This window comes from Trichoderma virens (assembly GCF_000170995.1).
Source record: "Trichoderma virens Gv29-8 chromosome Unknown TRIVIscaffold_69, whole genome shotgun sequence".
NCBI classification, from domain to species: Eukaryota; Fungi; Ascomycota; class Sordariomycetes; order Hypocreales; family Hypocreaceae; genus Trichoderma; species Trichoderma virens.
This window is the reverse complement of record NW_014013680.1, coordinates 1-18,621: the sequence shown is the minus strand read 5'-3', so window position 1 is coordinate 18,621 and position 18,621 is coordinate 1. Positions and strand designations below refer to the sequence as shown.

General features: G+C 41.2%; 4 protein-coding genes across 4 annotated transcripts; 2 read left to right on the top strand and 2 right to left on the bottom strand.

Moving 5' to 3' along the window:
• Nucleotides 1-157: 157 nt before the first annotated feature.
• Nucleotides 158-2,713, bottom strand: TRIVIDRAFT_192042 (uncharacterized protein; the record flags this gene model as incomplete). Its single annotated transcript, XM_014100273.1, has 8 exons — nucleotides 158-288; nucleotides 349-593; nucleotides 692-874; nucleotides 930-1,516; nucleotides 1,627-1,707; nucleotides 1,755-2,065; nucleotides 2,121-2,500; nucleotides 2,562-2,713. The coding sequence occupies 8 exons, from the start codon at nucleotides 2,711-2,713 to the stop codon at nucleotides 158-160; spliced, it is 2,070 nt and encodes a 689-aa protein (XP_013955748.1).
• Nucleotides 2,714-3,536: 823 nt separating this feature from the next.
• Nucleotides 3,537-5,329, top strand: TRIVIDRAFT_52705 (uncharacterized protein; the record flags this gene model as incomplete). The annotated part of the gene is made up of 2 exons (XM_014100272.1): nucleotides 3,537-4,484; nucleotides 4,544-5,329. The coding sequence occupies 2 exons, from the start codon at nucleotides 3,537-3,539 to the stop codon at nucleotides 5,327-5,329; spliced, it is 1,734 nt and encodes a 577-aa protein (XP_013955747.1).
• Nucleotides 5,330-9,958: 4,629 nt separating this feature from the next.
• On the top strand, nucleotides 9,959-11,045 carry TRIVIDRAFT_192040 (uncharacterized protein; the record flags this gene model as incomplete). Its single annotated transcript, XM_014100271.1, has 5 exons — nucleotides 9,959-10,014; nucleotides 10,076-10,183; nucleotides 10,252-10,502; nucleotides 10,563-10,686; nucleotides 10,763-11,045. The coding sequence occupies 5 exons, from the start codon at nucleotides 9,959-9,961 to the stop codon at nucleotides 11,043-11,045; spliced, it is 822 nt and encodes a 273-aa protein (XP_013955746.1).
• A 73-nt stretch (nucleotides 11,046-11,118) lies between these two features.
• TRIVIDRAFT_152258 (uncharacterized protein) lies at nucleotides 11,119-12,843 on the bottom strand (the record flags this gene model as incomplete). Its single annotated transcript, XM_014100270.1, has 1 exon — nucleotides 11,119-12,843. A coding segment is annotated over one exon (1,725 nt), but the record flags the coding sequence as incomplete, so codon positions are not given.
• Between the last annotated feature and the right edge of the window lie 5,778 nt (nucleotides 12,844-18,621).

Here is an 18,621-nt window from a genome sequence, read left to right as displayed (position 1 = left end):
TCATAAGTAGAGAATATTATATCCATACATTCTATAGTTACGTAAACAAATCTTTAGATACATCTAAGTATTTAAGGAAGTATTATGTAAATAAAGAGTAGAAAAATATAAAATGCGTAAGAAATAGAAATAAAGATAATCGATCCTTTTGACGTTTTCACATTGAATTCCACGTCTCCCAAAACTTAAATATTGAGGTCTCATCGAGCAATGAGCCCATGAATTCTCCAAGCGAGTCGGTCTCTTGTTCTGTGATATTGGCAAAGGCGCTGACGCTACCCAGAAGTTCTGTTTCTGAACGACTGGGGGCAACCTCACTAAAATTGTAGTTTCCGCCGCAAGAACCACTTGTTGGAACTGAGATAATTGCCTGGTCGGAAGAAGACATTCCGGTTCGATATGAGGGGCATATCTGCTGCATGGCCTTAAAGAAGATTCCTCGATAAATGGAAGCGACATTGTATATTTTTTGGAGTTCTTCCATAATGAGCATGCACATCTCAAGTTTATGAAGCCTGAGACGTTTTGTCAGGGAGTCGGGGGACTTATAAAAAAGTAAATGCGTTTGCATTGCTGGGACTAAGAGCGAAGGCCTAAGATGTGTCAGGTTGCAATCACCAACGGAGTAAACTCAACTGTTGAGAGATAACAACAAAATGATTGCTGAAGCGAAATAAGACCGCGTACTCACGTCATAGGCCCAGCGAATACTAGGAGACCATCTTCCACGAGAGAATGAAAAATATCGTTGGTCTTGGACGCAGCATCACCAGCCTTTAGGCACATCCGATGCTGCCAGTCGTCTTGTTCAGCAGTATCGAGATCAATCGGAGTTTCAGATCCATAAGGTCGATACAAGCAGATGAGAAGCGCTCTACCCTTGTTTCTTAACAACAATGATTCTGGAATGACGAAGAGCCCAAACTTACTGATAATGCAAATGAACATGGAATAGATGAAATCGCGCCGGGTTAGCCAGGCCAGACTCGTATTGACTTGGTAGTGCGCACTGGAGAATCTCTGATTCAAGATGCTCAAACTGTTGGATTGTAGGCTTTGATCTTTGTGACTGATAGTTCATAGCAATGACTGCGCCTAATTGCTTGCTCAATTCGATCAATGTCACCCAGTAGGAGGCAAGCTTAGACAAATCACTTGGAAGAAAGCCATGGGATGTCTTTTCATGTAACCCTACCACGTCAATAAGTAGGTCGGTGGCCGTTGGCATAGGCATGTCACAGTCAATAAGGTTAATTCGTAATGGTCTTCCAAAACTCATCCCAAGCCAGCGATCTCGATAAAACGAGGTCCACCAAAGCCGCCGCCACAGGCACCGTTGGCGATCAGTGACGGCACAATTAGGCTTCGAGGAGTCTGGATTACGATGCAGTCCTAGCATCTGGCAAAGGTTGATTGCGGTTCCTGTCCAGTACCACGGTTGCAAATACTCATCATGTTTTGAAATCCAGAACCCCATCAGTAGAGAAGACTGAATAAGCACAACCTTGTCCATTCCCTCACTTATGGTATACATACACTGATGTTGCGTAGTGTATTAGTATGTGCGTTCAAAATATGAAGAAAATATCAATCTCTCAAGCCGACTAGAGCCGACCATCCACTCACTTTTGCACGTGAATACATTGTAGCTTTCATTTCCTTTCGAGATTTGTAACCCTCTTGCTCATACACTTCGGGAGAGATAAACTGCGAGTTGATTAGTACTAACCAGCATCATGACAGAGAGATTTCACATTGACTGCAGCTAAAAAGATACTCCAGAGAAGGAGGGTGTTGTACTCGTGAAGTCGCCCGTTGTGCTGATATTCTAAGATGCGATCGACTTCAATGACTGGCATAATTGGATGAACGTGATGGAGGTATGCTCGAAGGAGGCTTTCACAACTCTTTGCGCTGGGAAGCGTAAGCACTCCTTTTGCCTGAAGATAACTTCGGTCCGCATCTGAGAGAGTGGAACAGGAGTGGGATGGAATAAGAAAGTGCCTTGGCAACGATTTCTCTGGTGAACAGATATCCAAGGCATATGTCGGCCCGGTCTGGCCTCCTATGTAGTAGATTAGCTGGGATCATTTCATAGTCACCGAGTCAGATATGCTTACCAGAGTAGAAAGGTACCTGACCGTTTCTTCGAGATTGTCCCAATGCTGCTGTCGCAATCTCGAACCCTCTCCTCTCTTCATTCTCGATATCACCCTCATCCGCAGCACAGATGGGTGTAATTCCGATATCTTGAGATTTTTCCAATAGTGGAGCTCCAACATCAATTCCATTGCGCATCTCGCCTTCGCCAGAGTCACCCGCAAGAATCGAATAAGTCTGTCTACGAATTGGATCTGCTTCTCCGGGTCCATTTTGAAAGGTGGAGGGTTCTATAACAGGGTTCGACACATGATCAGAGGGAAGATGATCTATAGAGTAAGAATCTTGCATAGGACCTGGATCATGGTGGGAAATGACTGGTTGGCGTGACTTTTTGATTCTGCAATTGTTATCAGGAAAACTGTATAGTGTAACGTTCCAACAAGAGGCTTCATGCTCACTTCTTTCGTTGCTTTGGGACCACAATGCACTCAGCCCTATCTTGGGTACAGCCAATGCAAGGCTTACCCGTGACTGCCAAGCTGCATCGAACCTTGCGTTGACGGCAAGCCTGACAGGCAACTGCACAACGGTAGCTACGAGTTGTGGTCATAGGATCAGCAAATCGTGTGGCCGGCATACTGTCCGCGGGTTTGCTTTTGTTGGAAGGTCAAACCTCCGAGGATTTGAAAAGGGTCGAGGAATATAAACGAGCCGAGGAGTGGAGAACGAAGAAGACTCTCCACCCGATTGGACACATCTTGTCACATGATAGCTCCGATGAAGTAAACATGCTGAGGATACCTGCGATATTGAAGTTTTCAATTATAATTGATGCTATAAAATTTTAGTGATGCTTGACCTGCTGTATGAGTGGCCATTTCTCGCAAAGGTATCTACTCAATCGCCCCTCATCTCCGGCTGTGGGGTGTTACAATGACCGTAAGGCTCTTGATGGGAAACCTAAGGTTCAGGTAGAGCCTATTACACCTAATGCCGATGACTTCATAGGCTTGATAGAGCGACAGCCGCATATAATGGATATGGTAACGGAAAGAGGGAAATCAGGAATGAACAGGGAGGCCAGTCGCTTCTCGCTTGTATTATTGACCCTCTCAACTTTATTCTTATCCGCGGACCGAGGTCAATTTCAACTTTGCGGCCAATTGCATTTGGCCAACAGTTTTATCACAGAACTTTACTTTTATGCCGTTCATATTCATCGGCACACCGGAAATCTCGATTTATCTAATCGATCGGGGGAAGCGGCCGAAAATCCTCGGAGATGCCTATCTGGGAAAAATTGGCAAAGATATTGTGGACTAGTAAGTGATTTATAAATGGTTCATAGTATAAATATGGCGAGCAGCTTCGACTTGTTCTACCAAGCATCATTTTTGTTTCACCTTTCTTCCTCATATCAACGTGATTCTACGATGTCTCTAAATCATACAACTCTTCCCTGCCCGGAGATCTACGGCCCAGGTACCTTCATGGACAAGAGCTTTCTTGCTGTTCCTGATGACGCGCGCCGAGTTTTCGAAATCCTTGCCAATGCGACGCCGAACTTTACAAAGAACCGAGATGTGTGGCAGTCGGTCAAATTTCACGGCCACGAGGAACCTATGATCCCAGGCCCTCTGAAGGCCCCCGTCGTCGCCGCTGCCCTCCATGCTATGTGTGGTGTTGTGGCCAATGAACTTCTTGCTGAACGCGACGGTCAAAACGTAGCAGATCAGAGCGTCATCATCAATACCGACCAAGCCGCAATCTGGCTGGGATCCATTTTGACTGTTCGGCTGAATGGATCCGACGTCAGCGAGCTTGTAAAGATGGGCAAAGGTTCCTCTATATTTGACCGCGATTTCGAAAAGGGTGTTTTTGCCACCCCCCTTAGACTGCGAACGACAGCTATCTATCCGACGAAAACTACCGGCGTTTGGTATCAGCTCCATGGGTCCCTCCATGCAGACCCTGTCCTCCAAGCTATTGGTGTTGATCCTGCAACCAAATGCGAATCCTTAGCCGAGGCTTACAACCTAATTCGCAAAGAAGTGCAGAAATTTACCGCAGACGAACTCGAGATGATTATGGTCAAGAATGGATTTTGTGGGAGCATCTGCCACACTCCAGAGGGATGGGGCAAGACATTGATGGGGAAGCGACTGCAGAGCCACCCTTTTGTCAATTATTCCCACCAGTCCCATGCGGCACCTACACCCCCGACTCCTTTACTAGTCTTGCCGGGAGACAAGCGCCCGTTGGCTGGTATCAAGGTTGTGGAGCTTGTTCGAATCATTGCGGGCCCAGTGATCGGAACCACCTTGGCTGCACTTGGGGCAGACGTGATCCGTGTCAACTGTAGTAAACTTCCCGATCTAAACGTAAGACATATTCCCGGTGGGGGCTGCGTACCATCAGCTGACATATATCTCAACAATAGGCTTTGCAATTAACACTGAATGCTGGGGTACGGACTATTGATCTAGACCTTACGAATGATGAGGATTCAGCTCGACTAGAGGAGCTCATTCAAGATGTGGATATTTTCATACAAGGTTTTCGACCGGGTTCCTTGGAGAGAAAAGGCTTCGGCTTGAACAACCTTCTAGAAACAGCCAGCAAAAGAGGCAAGGGAGTTGTTTACGTGGAAGAAAACGCGTACGGGCCTGACGGTCCTTTCTACGAGAGACCTGGATGGCAACAAATCGGAGATGCGGCCTCCGGTGCGTCTTATGTGACCGGAAGGTCTCTTGGTTATACCGATGGAACTTGCATTCTGCCGCCTCTTCCTATTTCAGATATGACGACAGGGCTTATTGGAGCTCTCGGCGCGTTGATGGCTCTTCGTGATCGCACACGTGTTGGAGGTTCCTACCGCGTGCTCAGCTCCTTGATTGCCGCTGATGCAATTTCTCTTCAACCTGAAATCGGGTTGTATTCCCCCGATGTGGTGCGAAAGAATGAGAAGACTTTCCAGTGGGAGAGTATGGAACCTTCGCAGTACGTTTCGGAACTGCTCATGGTGGTCATGGATGGTTGGAAGAAGGTCTACCCGGAGTATTTCGCTCCGGATTCACCGATCCTGACAACATTTGAGAAGAGCCATTGGGGCCATATGCAGTTGCTTAGTCCAGTAGTCAGGCTGGGGGATGATTCTGCAACTCCCCGTTGGACCACGCCATCTGTACCTCACTGTTATTGCGACCGCGGTATTTCTTGGCTTTGAATATCACAGTGGTACTAAGTGATGATGTGAATGCGAACCTCCTCGAAACGAGTAGATCAATGGTAGAAAGAGCAGAGTCTAAAAAGTGCAATATATGTAGTGCTTGACAACTCACAACAATTGTATTTTTACTCTCTTAGATCTTCTGTCCAGAAATAGCCTTGGGTTGGGTGTAAGTAATCACAGATGATGTGAAGTAAACAAGAAGTCAATTGAAAACTAAATGCGGCACACGCACTTATTGGCATTCATTAACTGTAATACTTAGCGGAAAAGCTATGTGGGTTTTCAGAGCGTCCAGTGTGCTTAAAAAAGAGTAGTTCCTGTGAGTGCTCTATAATCATCCCAATTCCTCTTTCTGCCGTGGAGGTCACAATTGTAGATGCACGTCCCGGATCCGTCAGATCAATATGTCTACGTTCAATGCCACACCTTTAGCCCGCCCAATCGATTCATTTAGATGTCGCGTAAGCATCTGGTATTCTTGGTTTTTAGTAAGAGCTTGGTAATTCTACAACCACCCATTTCATCCAGTTGGATGCCATTTCGAGAAGTCCCAAAGGGAATTTCTCCATCAGTGAGACTGGTTTAACATCCATGCACACTAACACCGAGAACAGCAACTTACAATAAATCTGCAACAGACTTGAATGGACGCAAGGACCTGACAGGTGACTATACGTATATCAGTGTATAAGGCCAATGGTTAAGACATGCCGGCCGGGGATCAGTCACTGAAAGTAGAGACATCGTCATCGGCTGATTCGGGGTACAATAAATGCCGCAGTTTGTTTCCCAAGCACCTGCGAATTCCAACGAATAAAAATTGGATATAGGAACTCGCCTTCCAGATAAGGTTGATGGAAGTGTGTGTAGCCAAAGGCGGCGCTGTTCCGCGGCCCGAGGTGCGATGTATGTGGAGTCAAGTTGGAAAGTCACCCCTTAGCCGAAGGACGAAGTGGGACTCACGACAGATTAACCCTGGTAGGACGGCGCAACTGCGGTCCGCACTCCTGGCTACTCACCGAATGAAGAAATGTAGAAGAGTACGATAGGCGCTTTAGACAAACGACCGCTACTTACCATATCTTGATCTCAATTACTGCGTACAGGTGCCATCCATAGCATTATCTACTTAAGAGAAAACTAACTTTCTAGCATAAGAAAGAGCGCCCAAAAGAGGTTATATGAAGCTGAATCAATGGGCATATGCAACTAGCATGGCGGGACAGTACAAAGAGAAATCGTGCACCTTTGGAAGGCTCTGTTTAGTCAAGTTCCCCCACCTTCAATATACTTCTAATAAATTAATTGATGCTTTTTGAGCTAGCCGAGTGATTTTACGTTTATTTAATTGCACTATGTTCTGCTCTCAATTTATTTTTTGTTATACACCAAATTTATTAGTAGGTGAATATAACGCGAATATCTTGGATAATGCATAGACCAACGCCTTCGGTCAAAAGTAGCTAATTGATGTTTATTCCTATACTATATTTATAGATGGGAATGCCGTTAATTCTATTTAAGCTTAGATTACCGACTATGAAGTCCTATTGAATTAGCTGCTCTTGTGCCTATTTATGCGTGGTTTTAATATTCCACTTTTCTTCCTTTGCCAGGCTCCCCAATTTGTTGAAAGTGAATGTATGAGCATTCATGTCTTCGATCCATCTTTGAACACCCGGATCTAAATGAGTGATAAGTTTATGAAACCCGTCTTTACCCCCCCCTTCCTCCCTCGAGCACATTAGTCATGAGAGGGCCTGTGAACGCCCACCGAAGCCCAATACCCATTGTAACGCAATCATCTCATCATTCCTGTGAGCTTGATTCATTCACTATGCACTTGTGAAGACTTACCACATGCTTGTGCCGAGACAATTCCCCGCTGAACGAAGCTGTAAGCTTCTCTGGCTAGAGTTGCTTGAGGCCGATTCGCCACAGAGCTGGGGCATTCCTGGTTTACTAAGACAGATTTTTACCCATCGCCTTGTAAATCGACATGGCAATGTCAATAGATCATGAATTGGGTTTGTCATGTGGTACGACTTCAACGAGTGCTATCTTCATCATAAACTAGCTCGATCCTTCAAAGATTGAATCGTGTCCCGTAAAGTACTAAGTGCGGCGGGTTAAACGGATGACCAATCAGAATGCGCTCCGGATATTGGCAATCGTTGATATATTGCGAAGATGGAATACGCGATGAGGAAGAAGCTATCACCATATCTTTTTTTCACTTTCGCGTCTAATATAGTTAAAAGGTTTCTTTTTAAATCCGGCCTTTCGGGTGCATTCTGTTCCAAACTTTGTAAGTTAGAAAGACAAGTTATTATCTAATAATCCGTATCTCCTGAATGAAATCCACTTCGCTGCAGTCATCCCTCAAGCTTTCGCCCACGAAAGTACAGTTGGACAATGATGCATCCCTGTGAAGCCCAAGTTTCTTGAGCATTGGCCATGACTCTTGGAGATATGCGAAAAGGCGATCTTTCGAACGCGGAGCAGGGTCAGACACCAAGACTCTAAGTCCATGTTGAAAGGAAAAGAGCTGTCCAGTTGGCGCCGATTACTCCAGTGCCTACCACCCCAACAGTCCTGATAGACGATTGCATTTTCGATTTATGATTGACTTCGAATCTTGATATACAGCTAAAAGTATGGGTAAATTGAAATGCTTCCTTCCACTCGTATTTATACAGTGTCTGACCTAATACATTATTTAAATGCCACATTTTCGGGCGGAGGTTGCACTTCCTTGCCTAATGATTAATTGCGCTTCAGAATACAATAAAACTAAACCAAACCTAAATTCTTTTGGAACTGACTGACGGAGCGCGGATAAGTACAGAGAGTACGCAAAATATGCCAGAAACTCAACCACTGGATATAGCTGCAACTTAAATCCATTGATAGGGGGTTCCTCGGACCACGGAATTGATCCTAAATACTACACGTACTACTACAACATGTAGGAGGTCGGATTGAGATTTGGCATTGACATGAAGTTAACGTTACTATGCGTATTTAACTATAAAGAAAGAAAGAAAGAAAGAAAGAAGGAGGGGGGGAGGGAAAGAAAGAAAGAAAGAAAGAAAGAAAGAAAGAAAGAAAGAAAGAAAGAAAGAAAGAAAGAAAGAAAGAAAGAAAGAAAGAAAGAAAGAAAGAAAGAAAGAAAGAAAGAAAGAAAGAAAGAAAGAAACCCATGGACACATCTCCATGCAACGATTTTGGCAACAATGGGACTGTTATACTTCTACTCGCACTCAAAATCAGAGCTTCTTAAATCACCAATCAACACGGTGAGCAATGGCGTTTTGCTAACTGGATTTGTAGGAAATAACTCTGGCTTCAGTTAGTTTTGCAAGATTTGGTAAGGGGTAATACGTATATTAATGGAATGAATGCTCGACTACTGATCTTCGCATTCGTAAATCCGAGTATCCAATGGATGAGAGACATGAGGGAGGGAACAATCGACTCTTCAAGCATGTCAATACACCGACTATTTCACAAATGGGAGGGATTTCGTAGCACAGCTGGGAGCGCTGAGGGCTTTTTCAGGAAGGGGCCCTCAAGAGCTTGGTGTCTAGACGACAATTCATTACTCTTTCCCAACCGCAGCGAGGACCGGCTAGGTCACTTTTTTTGGGACCCAATAAAGTCTTTGTGCAGAAAACGACATGGATGAGAAAGCCTCGCAGTATTGCTATGCACTGGCGGCAGGGCGATAATAGTTGGATGAAAGCATAAACTAGGAAAAAGCAATTATATTAATATCACGATCTAACTGCTATAATTATGCCACAATCTAGGATTTTATAGTTTACTCGGAAATGACTTGTCACATTCTTTCCTGTTCAGCATTCCAATAGCCAAAGCCATAACAATATAGCGCGGGCGTATAGTGCTTTAGCACACATTAGTTAGATGCTATGCTAGGCTCGGCGTTTGTGTCTAGGTTGTAGGGCTGGAAGCTCTATTGGGCGACCGCAATATCATAAGAATTGCTAATTGAACGGTACATAATTATATATAAAGGAAAGCTAGCGAATTGGTCTTGAATTTATAGAAAATGTAAAGGTGCCCAACCTAACGTCCGATCGGCAGAGGGTGTTTGCCGAATATCCCAAATCTATACCATGAACTGAACCCGTTTTGTTCCAAATGGACCAACGTCCTTCTCTTCCTTGAATATGTTGAAGGACCGTTGTAACGCACATACTATCCGGAGAGTCTTAAATTCAGGTCTGGGGCCCAGGGTTCGTCGGTGCATACAACGAGGGCTGGTAGATAAACCAATAGTTAATAAGGCTACTAGAAGCTTCTCCCTGGATGAAAGTTTTTCATGGCTCTTCATGTGCCGACCTAAATAGTCTAAAGGCTCCCCCATCCATACTACCGAAGCCGCCCGCAGCACGACGATCGATCCACTATTTACATGCTGGTGTATTTCATATCAACTCATAAGCTGACTGTGGGTCAAGATATACCGTTCCCCTGATTGTTTGGCTTCCCCGCATGATATAAAAGACACTATGCTGCCAAATGCTGTGAAATATAAATCTCATTGCACATTTTTCCTTTGCACTGGCTTTAAGGTGTCATTCCTACATAATAAACGCCATGACAGCTGTAACAGATGATTATGTCCTCGGACGGGACCTATATGGCTCAATAAGGTGTGTGGGTTTACTGGCTGGATAGTACTACCGACAGCCACTAATGCAGCCCTTACTGTAGATTGGAAGCCCAGCACCTCCTCTTTAGGATGCACAATGGGTACGCATTGAATCCAAAAATGCCTATCTCTTCAAATATGAAAATTGCCGAGATAGGTACAGGAACAGGGTGAGTGGAGTGCTCTCTATTCAAAAATAACGCCCAGACGTCGTAGCTGACAGCCCAATCTGTTAAAGAATCTGGCTTCAAGACATTGCATCGCAATTGCCAGAAACTATACAGCTGCATGGGTATGATGTGTCAGCAAGTCAATTTCCTCCTACATCCCTGTGCCCGCCAAACCTGACCTTTACCACTCTTGACGCATTTGGCGATGTTCCTGCCCATCTTGTCGAGACATATGATGTCGTCCACCTGCGGTTTTGGTGCGCCATAATTAGAGGAAACGACCCGAGTGCTCTCATTCGCCATGCTTCAAGACTGCTGAGTAAGTTTTCTATCCTCTTTGCTCCCGTTTGTACGTAAGGTCTAATATTTACGGTTGCAGAGCCGGGTGGCTATTTGCAGTGGGAAGACGCAGACATGGGAAATCCGGTCATGCTAGGGGACGTGGCAGTGGCCTTTCATGACCTTGGCATGTCGATTCTCAAGAGCTTCAATGTCTCGTTAGAGTGAGTCAATAAATGAAGCGGAATCAATTTTCTTCCAGTAAGAAAATATACTAATTGCACACTCGTGCTCACTTAGCTGGATTGGGGACATTCCAAAGCTTGTCCGGGACCATGGATTAAACGTTGTTGATAGTGCAACCGGTTCTTTCCATTCTACTCTGGTACCCCTTGCAATCAGGACATATTTAGCCGGTTGGGCTGAGCTTTTCCAATTAGTAGGCAAAACCAAAAATGTATCCCTCCCAACAGAGACCGAGTGCCAAAGTGTTTTAATTGCGCTAGACACAGGAGTTAAGAACGGGGCGCTGTATTATTGGCTACCTGTGAATCTTCTTGCTCAAAAGCCTAGTACTAGATAGCTAGCTAAGGTAAACCGAAAAAGGCCTAACGTACAAAAAGAATATTCGAGCAAACGATCAAGAATTATACATTCTAATTGCCTTTATGGCAAAGGCGGCCATCGGCCTCCTGATACCAATAGTTTGACCTTATGCATGTTATGCAATAGAATAAGTCATTGGGGTCGTACTTCTGCTTAATCGCTTCAAGTACTGGCCTCGTAGTGCCATAGAAATTCACTAGATAATTCGGATCCTTGTAGTTTGCTTCGTTGATATAGGTTCCTGTGTCTGGTGCCAGGCGTTCCAATGAGGCGCCTTTAACATATGTAATATCGTCCTGTGCTGCTTTGACTTCCGAGTAAGGAGTTGTATCCGGCCAATTGCGAGCCACAATATTGTTCACCAAAGATTCGCGCCATGCCGGATTGATAGCAGTATTGGGAACGTCCAAAGCCACAGCACTGCCGCCGTTAACACCTACCACGTTGAATGCGTTCTGGCCAGGGAGGCCTGCAGTGACATTGACCATCTGGCGCACGGCAGTGCTATTAGTGAGCTGCTCACTGCGCAGAAATCGAGAACTCATGATGATATTCTGCCCAACATTCATGCTGTTAGCATGGATGGTGTGGAAATAGGTAAAGTAATCGGGAAACGCAATGTACTCCGCCGTCACATTCATACCCTTAGAATTGAATGGTGACAACCTTGCTACCACTGGGGCCATGCTTTCCTGCACATCATCGATGCTCCGATTGAAGCCGCCAAAGGCAGACTCTAGCCTTCTAACTTTGGGAGCCAAGAGCGTGTCACCTTCCCAGGCAGCCCAGCCAGCGTAACCACCAAGATTTGCCTCTAGGATCATAGGTGTAGCTTCATACCAGGTAGCAACAGCATCCAAGAAAGTGGTTAGATCATCATTCTCCTCTTGGGGAACGATGGTCAGAATAGCTGCAGTCACAGGCATCTCCGGGTATGCCTTGATCGTCGCGTTAATGACAACGCCATACGTGCCGCCTCCTCCCCCCCTGAGCGCCCGGAACAAATCAGTATTTGAGCATGCATTCGCCGTGACGACATCTCCATTTGCAAGAACAACCGTATACTCAAGGACTTGGTCTGTAGCAATGCCAAATTCGCGCATAGAAGCCGAGTGGCCTCCGCCTTGCAAGTAGCCACCAACGGCGCCTACACCAGTGCACGTTCCGCCCACGACGATCACGTTTTGTTCGTGCGCAAATTGGTACACTTCTGACCAAGTGTATGCTCCACCAATCGTAATCGCACTGCCAGCCCAAAGAGCCGCCCCGGTAGATTCTATACCCTCAGGTTCTTGCGGGGAACACTGGCTAGTTGAAAGATATGAGTCGTGGAAAGTGAGGCCTTGGCGGAGGTTATAAGTCCAGATCTCTAGACTGGCATAGCCTGTTGAGCGGCCTAGAAAATCGTGGCCGGTCTGCTTAATAGAAACGCGCATATTATGTTGTGATGCGAACTTGAGCGCAAGAGAAATGTCATTTGCGTTCGTCACATTGACAGCGTAGTATGGAGAATCTCCCAGCGAGCAGCTAGTGGTGTTACCACCAGGGATATCACAGCTGAAAGTGTAGGGATAGTCATAGCCAGTTGGAAACTGAGCATGAAAGAGCGAGTTGTTCCAATTGGCCTGGATAATGGCGCACTGAGCTGGATCGTTCAGAGGCCCTGGGTAGCATGGGGCGGCCACGGGAAAGTTCTGAATAAGCTTTCCTGGAAGTGATGCGTTGAATGAATTTAGCGCTGCTTCATTTGGCCAACAAGTTGTGTCGCTTGGGATCTATCAATTGGTTAGCAAACCGATTTGCATATAGATCTCCAATGAGGCGATAGTTTACTTACACATTTGCATCTATCCGCTTGCACGACGCTCAAAAGGCTGACGAGGGTTACCGGAACGGCCAATTTCAAAAAAATCATTGTTTGCGGCACAGGTTGGTCTGTTGATGATAGAATTGATGAGGTGAGGGCTCTGGTGCTAGAAGGTGGGATCTCGACCATTTTATCTTCCTCCTTATGGAGGCGGACGCGCCTGCATCGGCCACCCATGCATTTTCCCGCCCTAGCTCTTATTCAAAAGTCAATCCCAGCACCCCTCAAGGCTACTTGAACTATACTGGTTAAGGTAAGAAAGGCCATATGAATGGATATATCTCGTATTGTTAAATATTCACAGGTGCCTGGTCAAGTTCTAAGCTAACTCCAGTCGATCTACTGCCTATTCATTGCATCCATTCCCGCTTCTTTCAGCACACTATTTTTTGATACTCATCAAACACCCTTTCATATAGCCAGCAAGTCCATAACCTCAATATATTCTATTCATGTTTTAAGTGAGCTAATAGCTTGGATCTTGATTATAGACAACTTCCACTATTTAAATGAAGTCTAGCAATTGACAGACAACAAAATCATGTTTGCAAGACTGCCAGCACAAAAAGCTGTCTGTGAGCACCGCTATATATCAGTCTTCATCTAAAAGTAATCGAAAAGCAGCTTTGTGTTAACTAGTGAATTTTCAATATGTTGTTTACAATCGAATCCTTGCTGGTTTAACATAAGGATATCATCCCTGCAACTTCTGCTTAAGGATAGGCCAGCATCAAAGGTCAGGGTTAAGATCGCCCCGACAAAATGCACGCTGCATTTATCGCCGCTGTCTACTTCCCTCAGCTCTTCGATTCCCCCTTTTTTATGCAAAGTTGATAGGGAATAAGCTAATAGCATGTTGCTGACAGATTTCCTACTTCCCTACATAGCGATGTAACCCTTATTTACTATACAATCTCCTTTTCTTTACTTTGGAAAAAGATGAATCAAAGAACGGCCTAGTCCATAGCTATTACAAGACAGCTAGGGAGCAGATGTTAATTCGAAACGCTTTTGCCAATATTTTTTATGCTTAAGTGCTTTGGGGATATAGTACTACAGGTCAATCTCTCTAACGTTATTACACTAACACACTCTTGCTCACCGCTAAGTAAGCAGCAGAAATTGCTGGTAGTATTAGGCAATTGCAGGGGAAATCTAAGCCAGGAGATTTTTATTGATGTGGTTGTGATCCACTATCATTACTAGGTACCCTTATCAAGGGGGTTGCAAAATAAGCGAGAATTTGCAAATGATAAGCACATAGAAATACACCATACTCACAGGCTAACGACAATCAATTTTTCATAATAGTGCTCTTATTGTCCCAATATATGCACATATTCATTTTGCAGTCTGTGACGAACCGTGAACCTATAGGTTAGTATAGGTTAAGATTTCCAAGGGACAAACCTAGATTCTGGTTTATGTTGGCGGATAGGCCAGGCTGGACGTTTCGGGCAATATGAATAGTCACGCAACTAGTAGTGAGTATTAAGTAGATTCAATCTGAAAGTTGTATTCATAACTGGCTATCTAACTATTCCGAATGAGTGTATCGAATAGTATATATATATTATGAAGCTCATTTGAGCTCACTCGACCGTAAGTGAGCTGGTTACCTAAATAGGAAGCGGCTCACTTTGGCTCACTTGACTGTGCGTGAGCCTTGCTGCTGATTGGACCGTCGGTCCTTCGTAATTCCGGGGTGCCTACCCTGTAGGCCCATTGTTGCGACCATAAAGGCGCTGGGTGGTGACACAGTCCCTGTGTTTTTTTTTTTTGGGTTGCTTTTTGTACTGGGTGCTAGATAGTATGGCCGCGTAAAAGTTTTATACCTAATGCATTGAGGGACATCAGCAGCATGCAACTACATTACCTGCCTTTTAATATACTACCATGCTTATATAGTTTGTTTGTTGATTTATTTTAAAAATAAATCTTCAATTTTAAGTTTATATTAATAAAATAATTAAGTAAGTAATAACGAAATTTATTATATACATAATAATAATAATCATAATAATAATTTGATATTTTAATTAAATTATATTATAGATTTTATACTAATAGTCAATGAACCAAATCATTTAAACCAATGCTTTAAAATACCTTTATTTATTTCATTATAAATTTTAAAATTATAATAAAATTCATATTAATTCTGATTAGCAGCGCTGGAATTGCGCGAAAAAGAATTTAGGATTAATACGGAGGTCCCTACCAAAAGCTTTGGCTGACCGCCTTTTTAATTATAGTGGTTTTGCTTGGCAGAAAAATGGCCTGTAGCCACTATAACTCAAAAGGCGGTCAGCCAAAACTTTTGGTAGGGACCTCCGTATCTTTACTACAGTTTACCTGACACTAGCTGTCATTGGAATAGGGAATATGACCACAGGCGGGCGCGCTATCCATGTTGGCTCCATCGCCTCAAAACTTGGTCTGGAACTCAGTGCGGTCTACGGCGGAGCAAAGGCTGCGCAGGACTGTCTCACGGCGTCCCGGGCTGGTCAGGTGAGCTCCCTTTGACAACATTTCCATTTCAATTTTTCCAGAAACATATTATATCTAATACGAAGAACTAACTCGGCCGAAGCCATGAGATTACCGTCAATACCCTTGCCCCGGGGCCAATGCTGACTGACATGTCGGAAGGGTTCTTGGTAGCACCCAATGGATCAGCATCCGATTTACAGACGCGAGCTGATGCACGAATTAGGACAATCAACGATATGGCCGATGCTGTGTTGCTCTTACCTTCATAGAAGAGCCGGTGGCATACCGCACAGTGGATCTCGGCCAGTGGCGGAATCACTGGAATCATGTAAATGGGTGATGCTACACAGCATTTCTTTTGTGCTCCCTTGGGCAACGGTTAACGCTATTCAATGAATGCTAGTAAGAAGGTGGTACATGGCTTGCAATATACTTAGTTGTTGCACCTAAGCAACTAATAATTCTTTTCACCTCGACTCTTGCGTGATCAACCTATAATAGCGGAGCCTAATTACCAATGTAAATGTCAGGTTTGGTCGCCAAATAAGAAATGCCACCATCCATTGACCACGATATCGATAGATTCGATTGTATTGCAATCTAACAGCTAGCAATGCAAGCTTACTTACTTATTGAGGCGGCTCCTTTTCAATAGATTTCTGATGGCTGACTTGGATCACTCCTAGGCAACTAGCAACGGCCGTGCCCGCCGCTGACCAGCTGTTATTCTATCTTTTAAATAAAATTACCACTATTCGCGTCGTTTTGATAATTGGATCTGCTTTACCATAAAAGGATAATCACGATACGGCAAAATGTATTGAGATGATAGAGCGCTATTTATTCAAAGTTACCTGGCTTTTCCTACTGCTAGCGGAACTGCAAACTATGGATCTAACTTATAGCCACCTCTAAAGCCAACGGATTTGGCCTCCCGACTATGATATAGCTCAAGATAGAGTCATCTCTATCAGTGGTGTTGGTGAGGTAAGGACACTTGTGATGATTGCAGGGGCGTTAGTTATGAAGAAATTGAAGTTAATGGAGCTTGTTCGTTGGGCTCTACTAGAAGGTGATGGTCACTGTGAGTGGGTTTCTACTACAGAAGCTAAATAAGTTTGGGTATTCTTAAACACTTGTCTGACTTGAAATATTATATCCTCAGATATATATGCTCAATAGAAGAATTTTCTACAACCAAAAGCATAAGAGGCAATTCAATGTTATAAACTTATATCCAAATTGTCAACTCTTTCCTTTTGCAGTATCGATGTTTGCACCGGATTGCGATTAATTAAAATCTGATTAGCTGTGCTAAATTTGTGCCAAATCTATAGAGTGTCGAGCACCGATTCATAAAGAGGCACCATATTAATCTTCCATTTACTCAGCGCAAGGATGGCACTATGAGATTATAATGTATACCTAAAATATGGGCTACGATCACCAAGCTCCAGTAAATCGATATCACCATACCTCTCCCTGATGTCCTCTTCCGTCATTTGATCACGCTTTGCATTGATTCTTTTTAATGTGTGCCGAAGAATTAAGCATGTGACGAATGCTGCACAGTCGATTCCTAAGATGAAACTGTTAACTGTAGGGTGACCCCTATCCGATCTGCTTTATTGGATCTCGTAGATTATATATATATAAGAGATCCTACCCTTAACTTTATATTTAAATAACTAAAACCTTTAATAAATATAATATATACTTAACCTCTTTTCCAATAAGTTATAAGCTTAAATTACAACTAATAATAATAACCTTTATATTAACTAAAATTATTATTTTAAACTAATAGCATTAATAAACTGCTTTTATTAACGTTAAATAAAAAACTAAAATTTAGCCTTTAATTAAATTAACTTTTAAAATAACTGTTAATTTAATAATTAAAATAATTATAATTATTAATTTTAAAATAATTTTAATTATTTTAATAAATAATTTTTATTATTTTAATAAATAATTTTTATTATTTTTATTTTATAAAATTAATTAATTATTATAGATTAATAAAATAAAAAAATAAAAAATAAATATAATTTATAACTAAAACTACTGTAATTAATAATAATATTTAAATTTATTTAAAAAAATTATTTTTTTATATTTATTAAAGTAATTAATAAAATTTTAATAAAAGCTTTATAATTTAATTATAAAAAAAATTACTATAGTAAACCTATTATTTTTAATTTAATATTTTTATTAAAATAATTAATTATAAAAGTATTATTATAGATTTTTAATTATAATTAAGATATTTAAGGCTTAAAAATTAAAAATCTCTTTAATATTTTTAGTTTTAATAAATTAAGTTAAACTATTAATTAATTATAAACTTTATTTCCTTAACTTAATTTTAATTTAATATTTAATTATTATTTAATTATTAAATTTAAATATATTAATAATAATAAATTTAAGCGTTTTTAAATTTACTATTAATATAACTACTATTAAAAATCTTAAATTATTAAATAGTTAAATTATTTAAAAAAGGGAAGTTATAAATATAATTAAAATTTAAGGTTTTAAAGATTTTATAAAAAAAAATAAAAATATATTAAAAAAGAAATTTAATAAATTAAATATTAAACTTAAAAATAAAATTTTTTTTTAAAAAATATATTAAAATTAAATTATTATATTTAAATATAATAAATTTAATTATTTTATTTATAAATATATAAAGTAAAAAAAGATTTTATTTATTATTTTAAATACTTTAAAAATTAAATTTAAATTTTATAGAAATATTATTTTTTAAGAATTTAATTAAAAATATAATAGCCTAATATTTAAAAATTATATAAATATTAATAATTATATAAAAAAGCTTAAAATAGCTTAAATTAAGTTTAAATAACTTAATAAATATTATAAAATTAATAAAATATATTTTATTAATAAGTTTTTTATAAAGTTTAAAAAAAGCTATAAATATTTTTTTATAATATTTTACTAAATATATAGTTTATTTTTTAAAAAGTTAAATAATAAAATTATAAAAAAAGCTATTATTTTTAATAAAATAATTATAATTATTAAATAAAAAAAATTAAGCTAAAAATAATAATTAATAATATTTAATTTTACTATAGTTTTTTAACTTTTTTATATATATTAATATTACTATAAGTTTAATTATTTAAAGAAAAAATATTAAATATTTTTTTTAAAA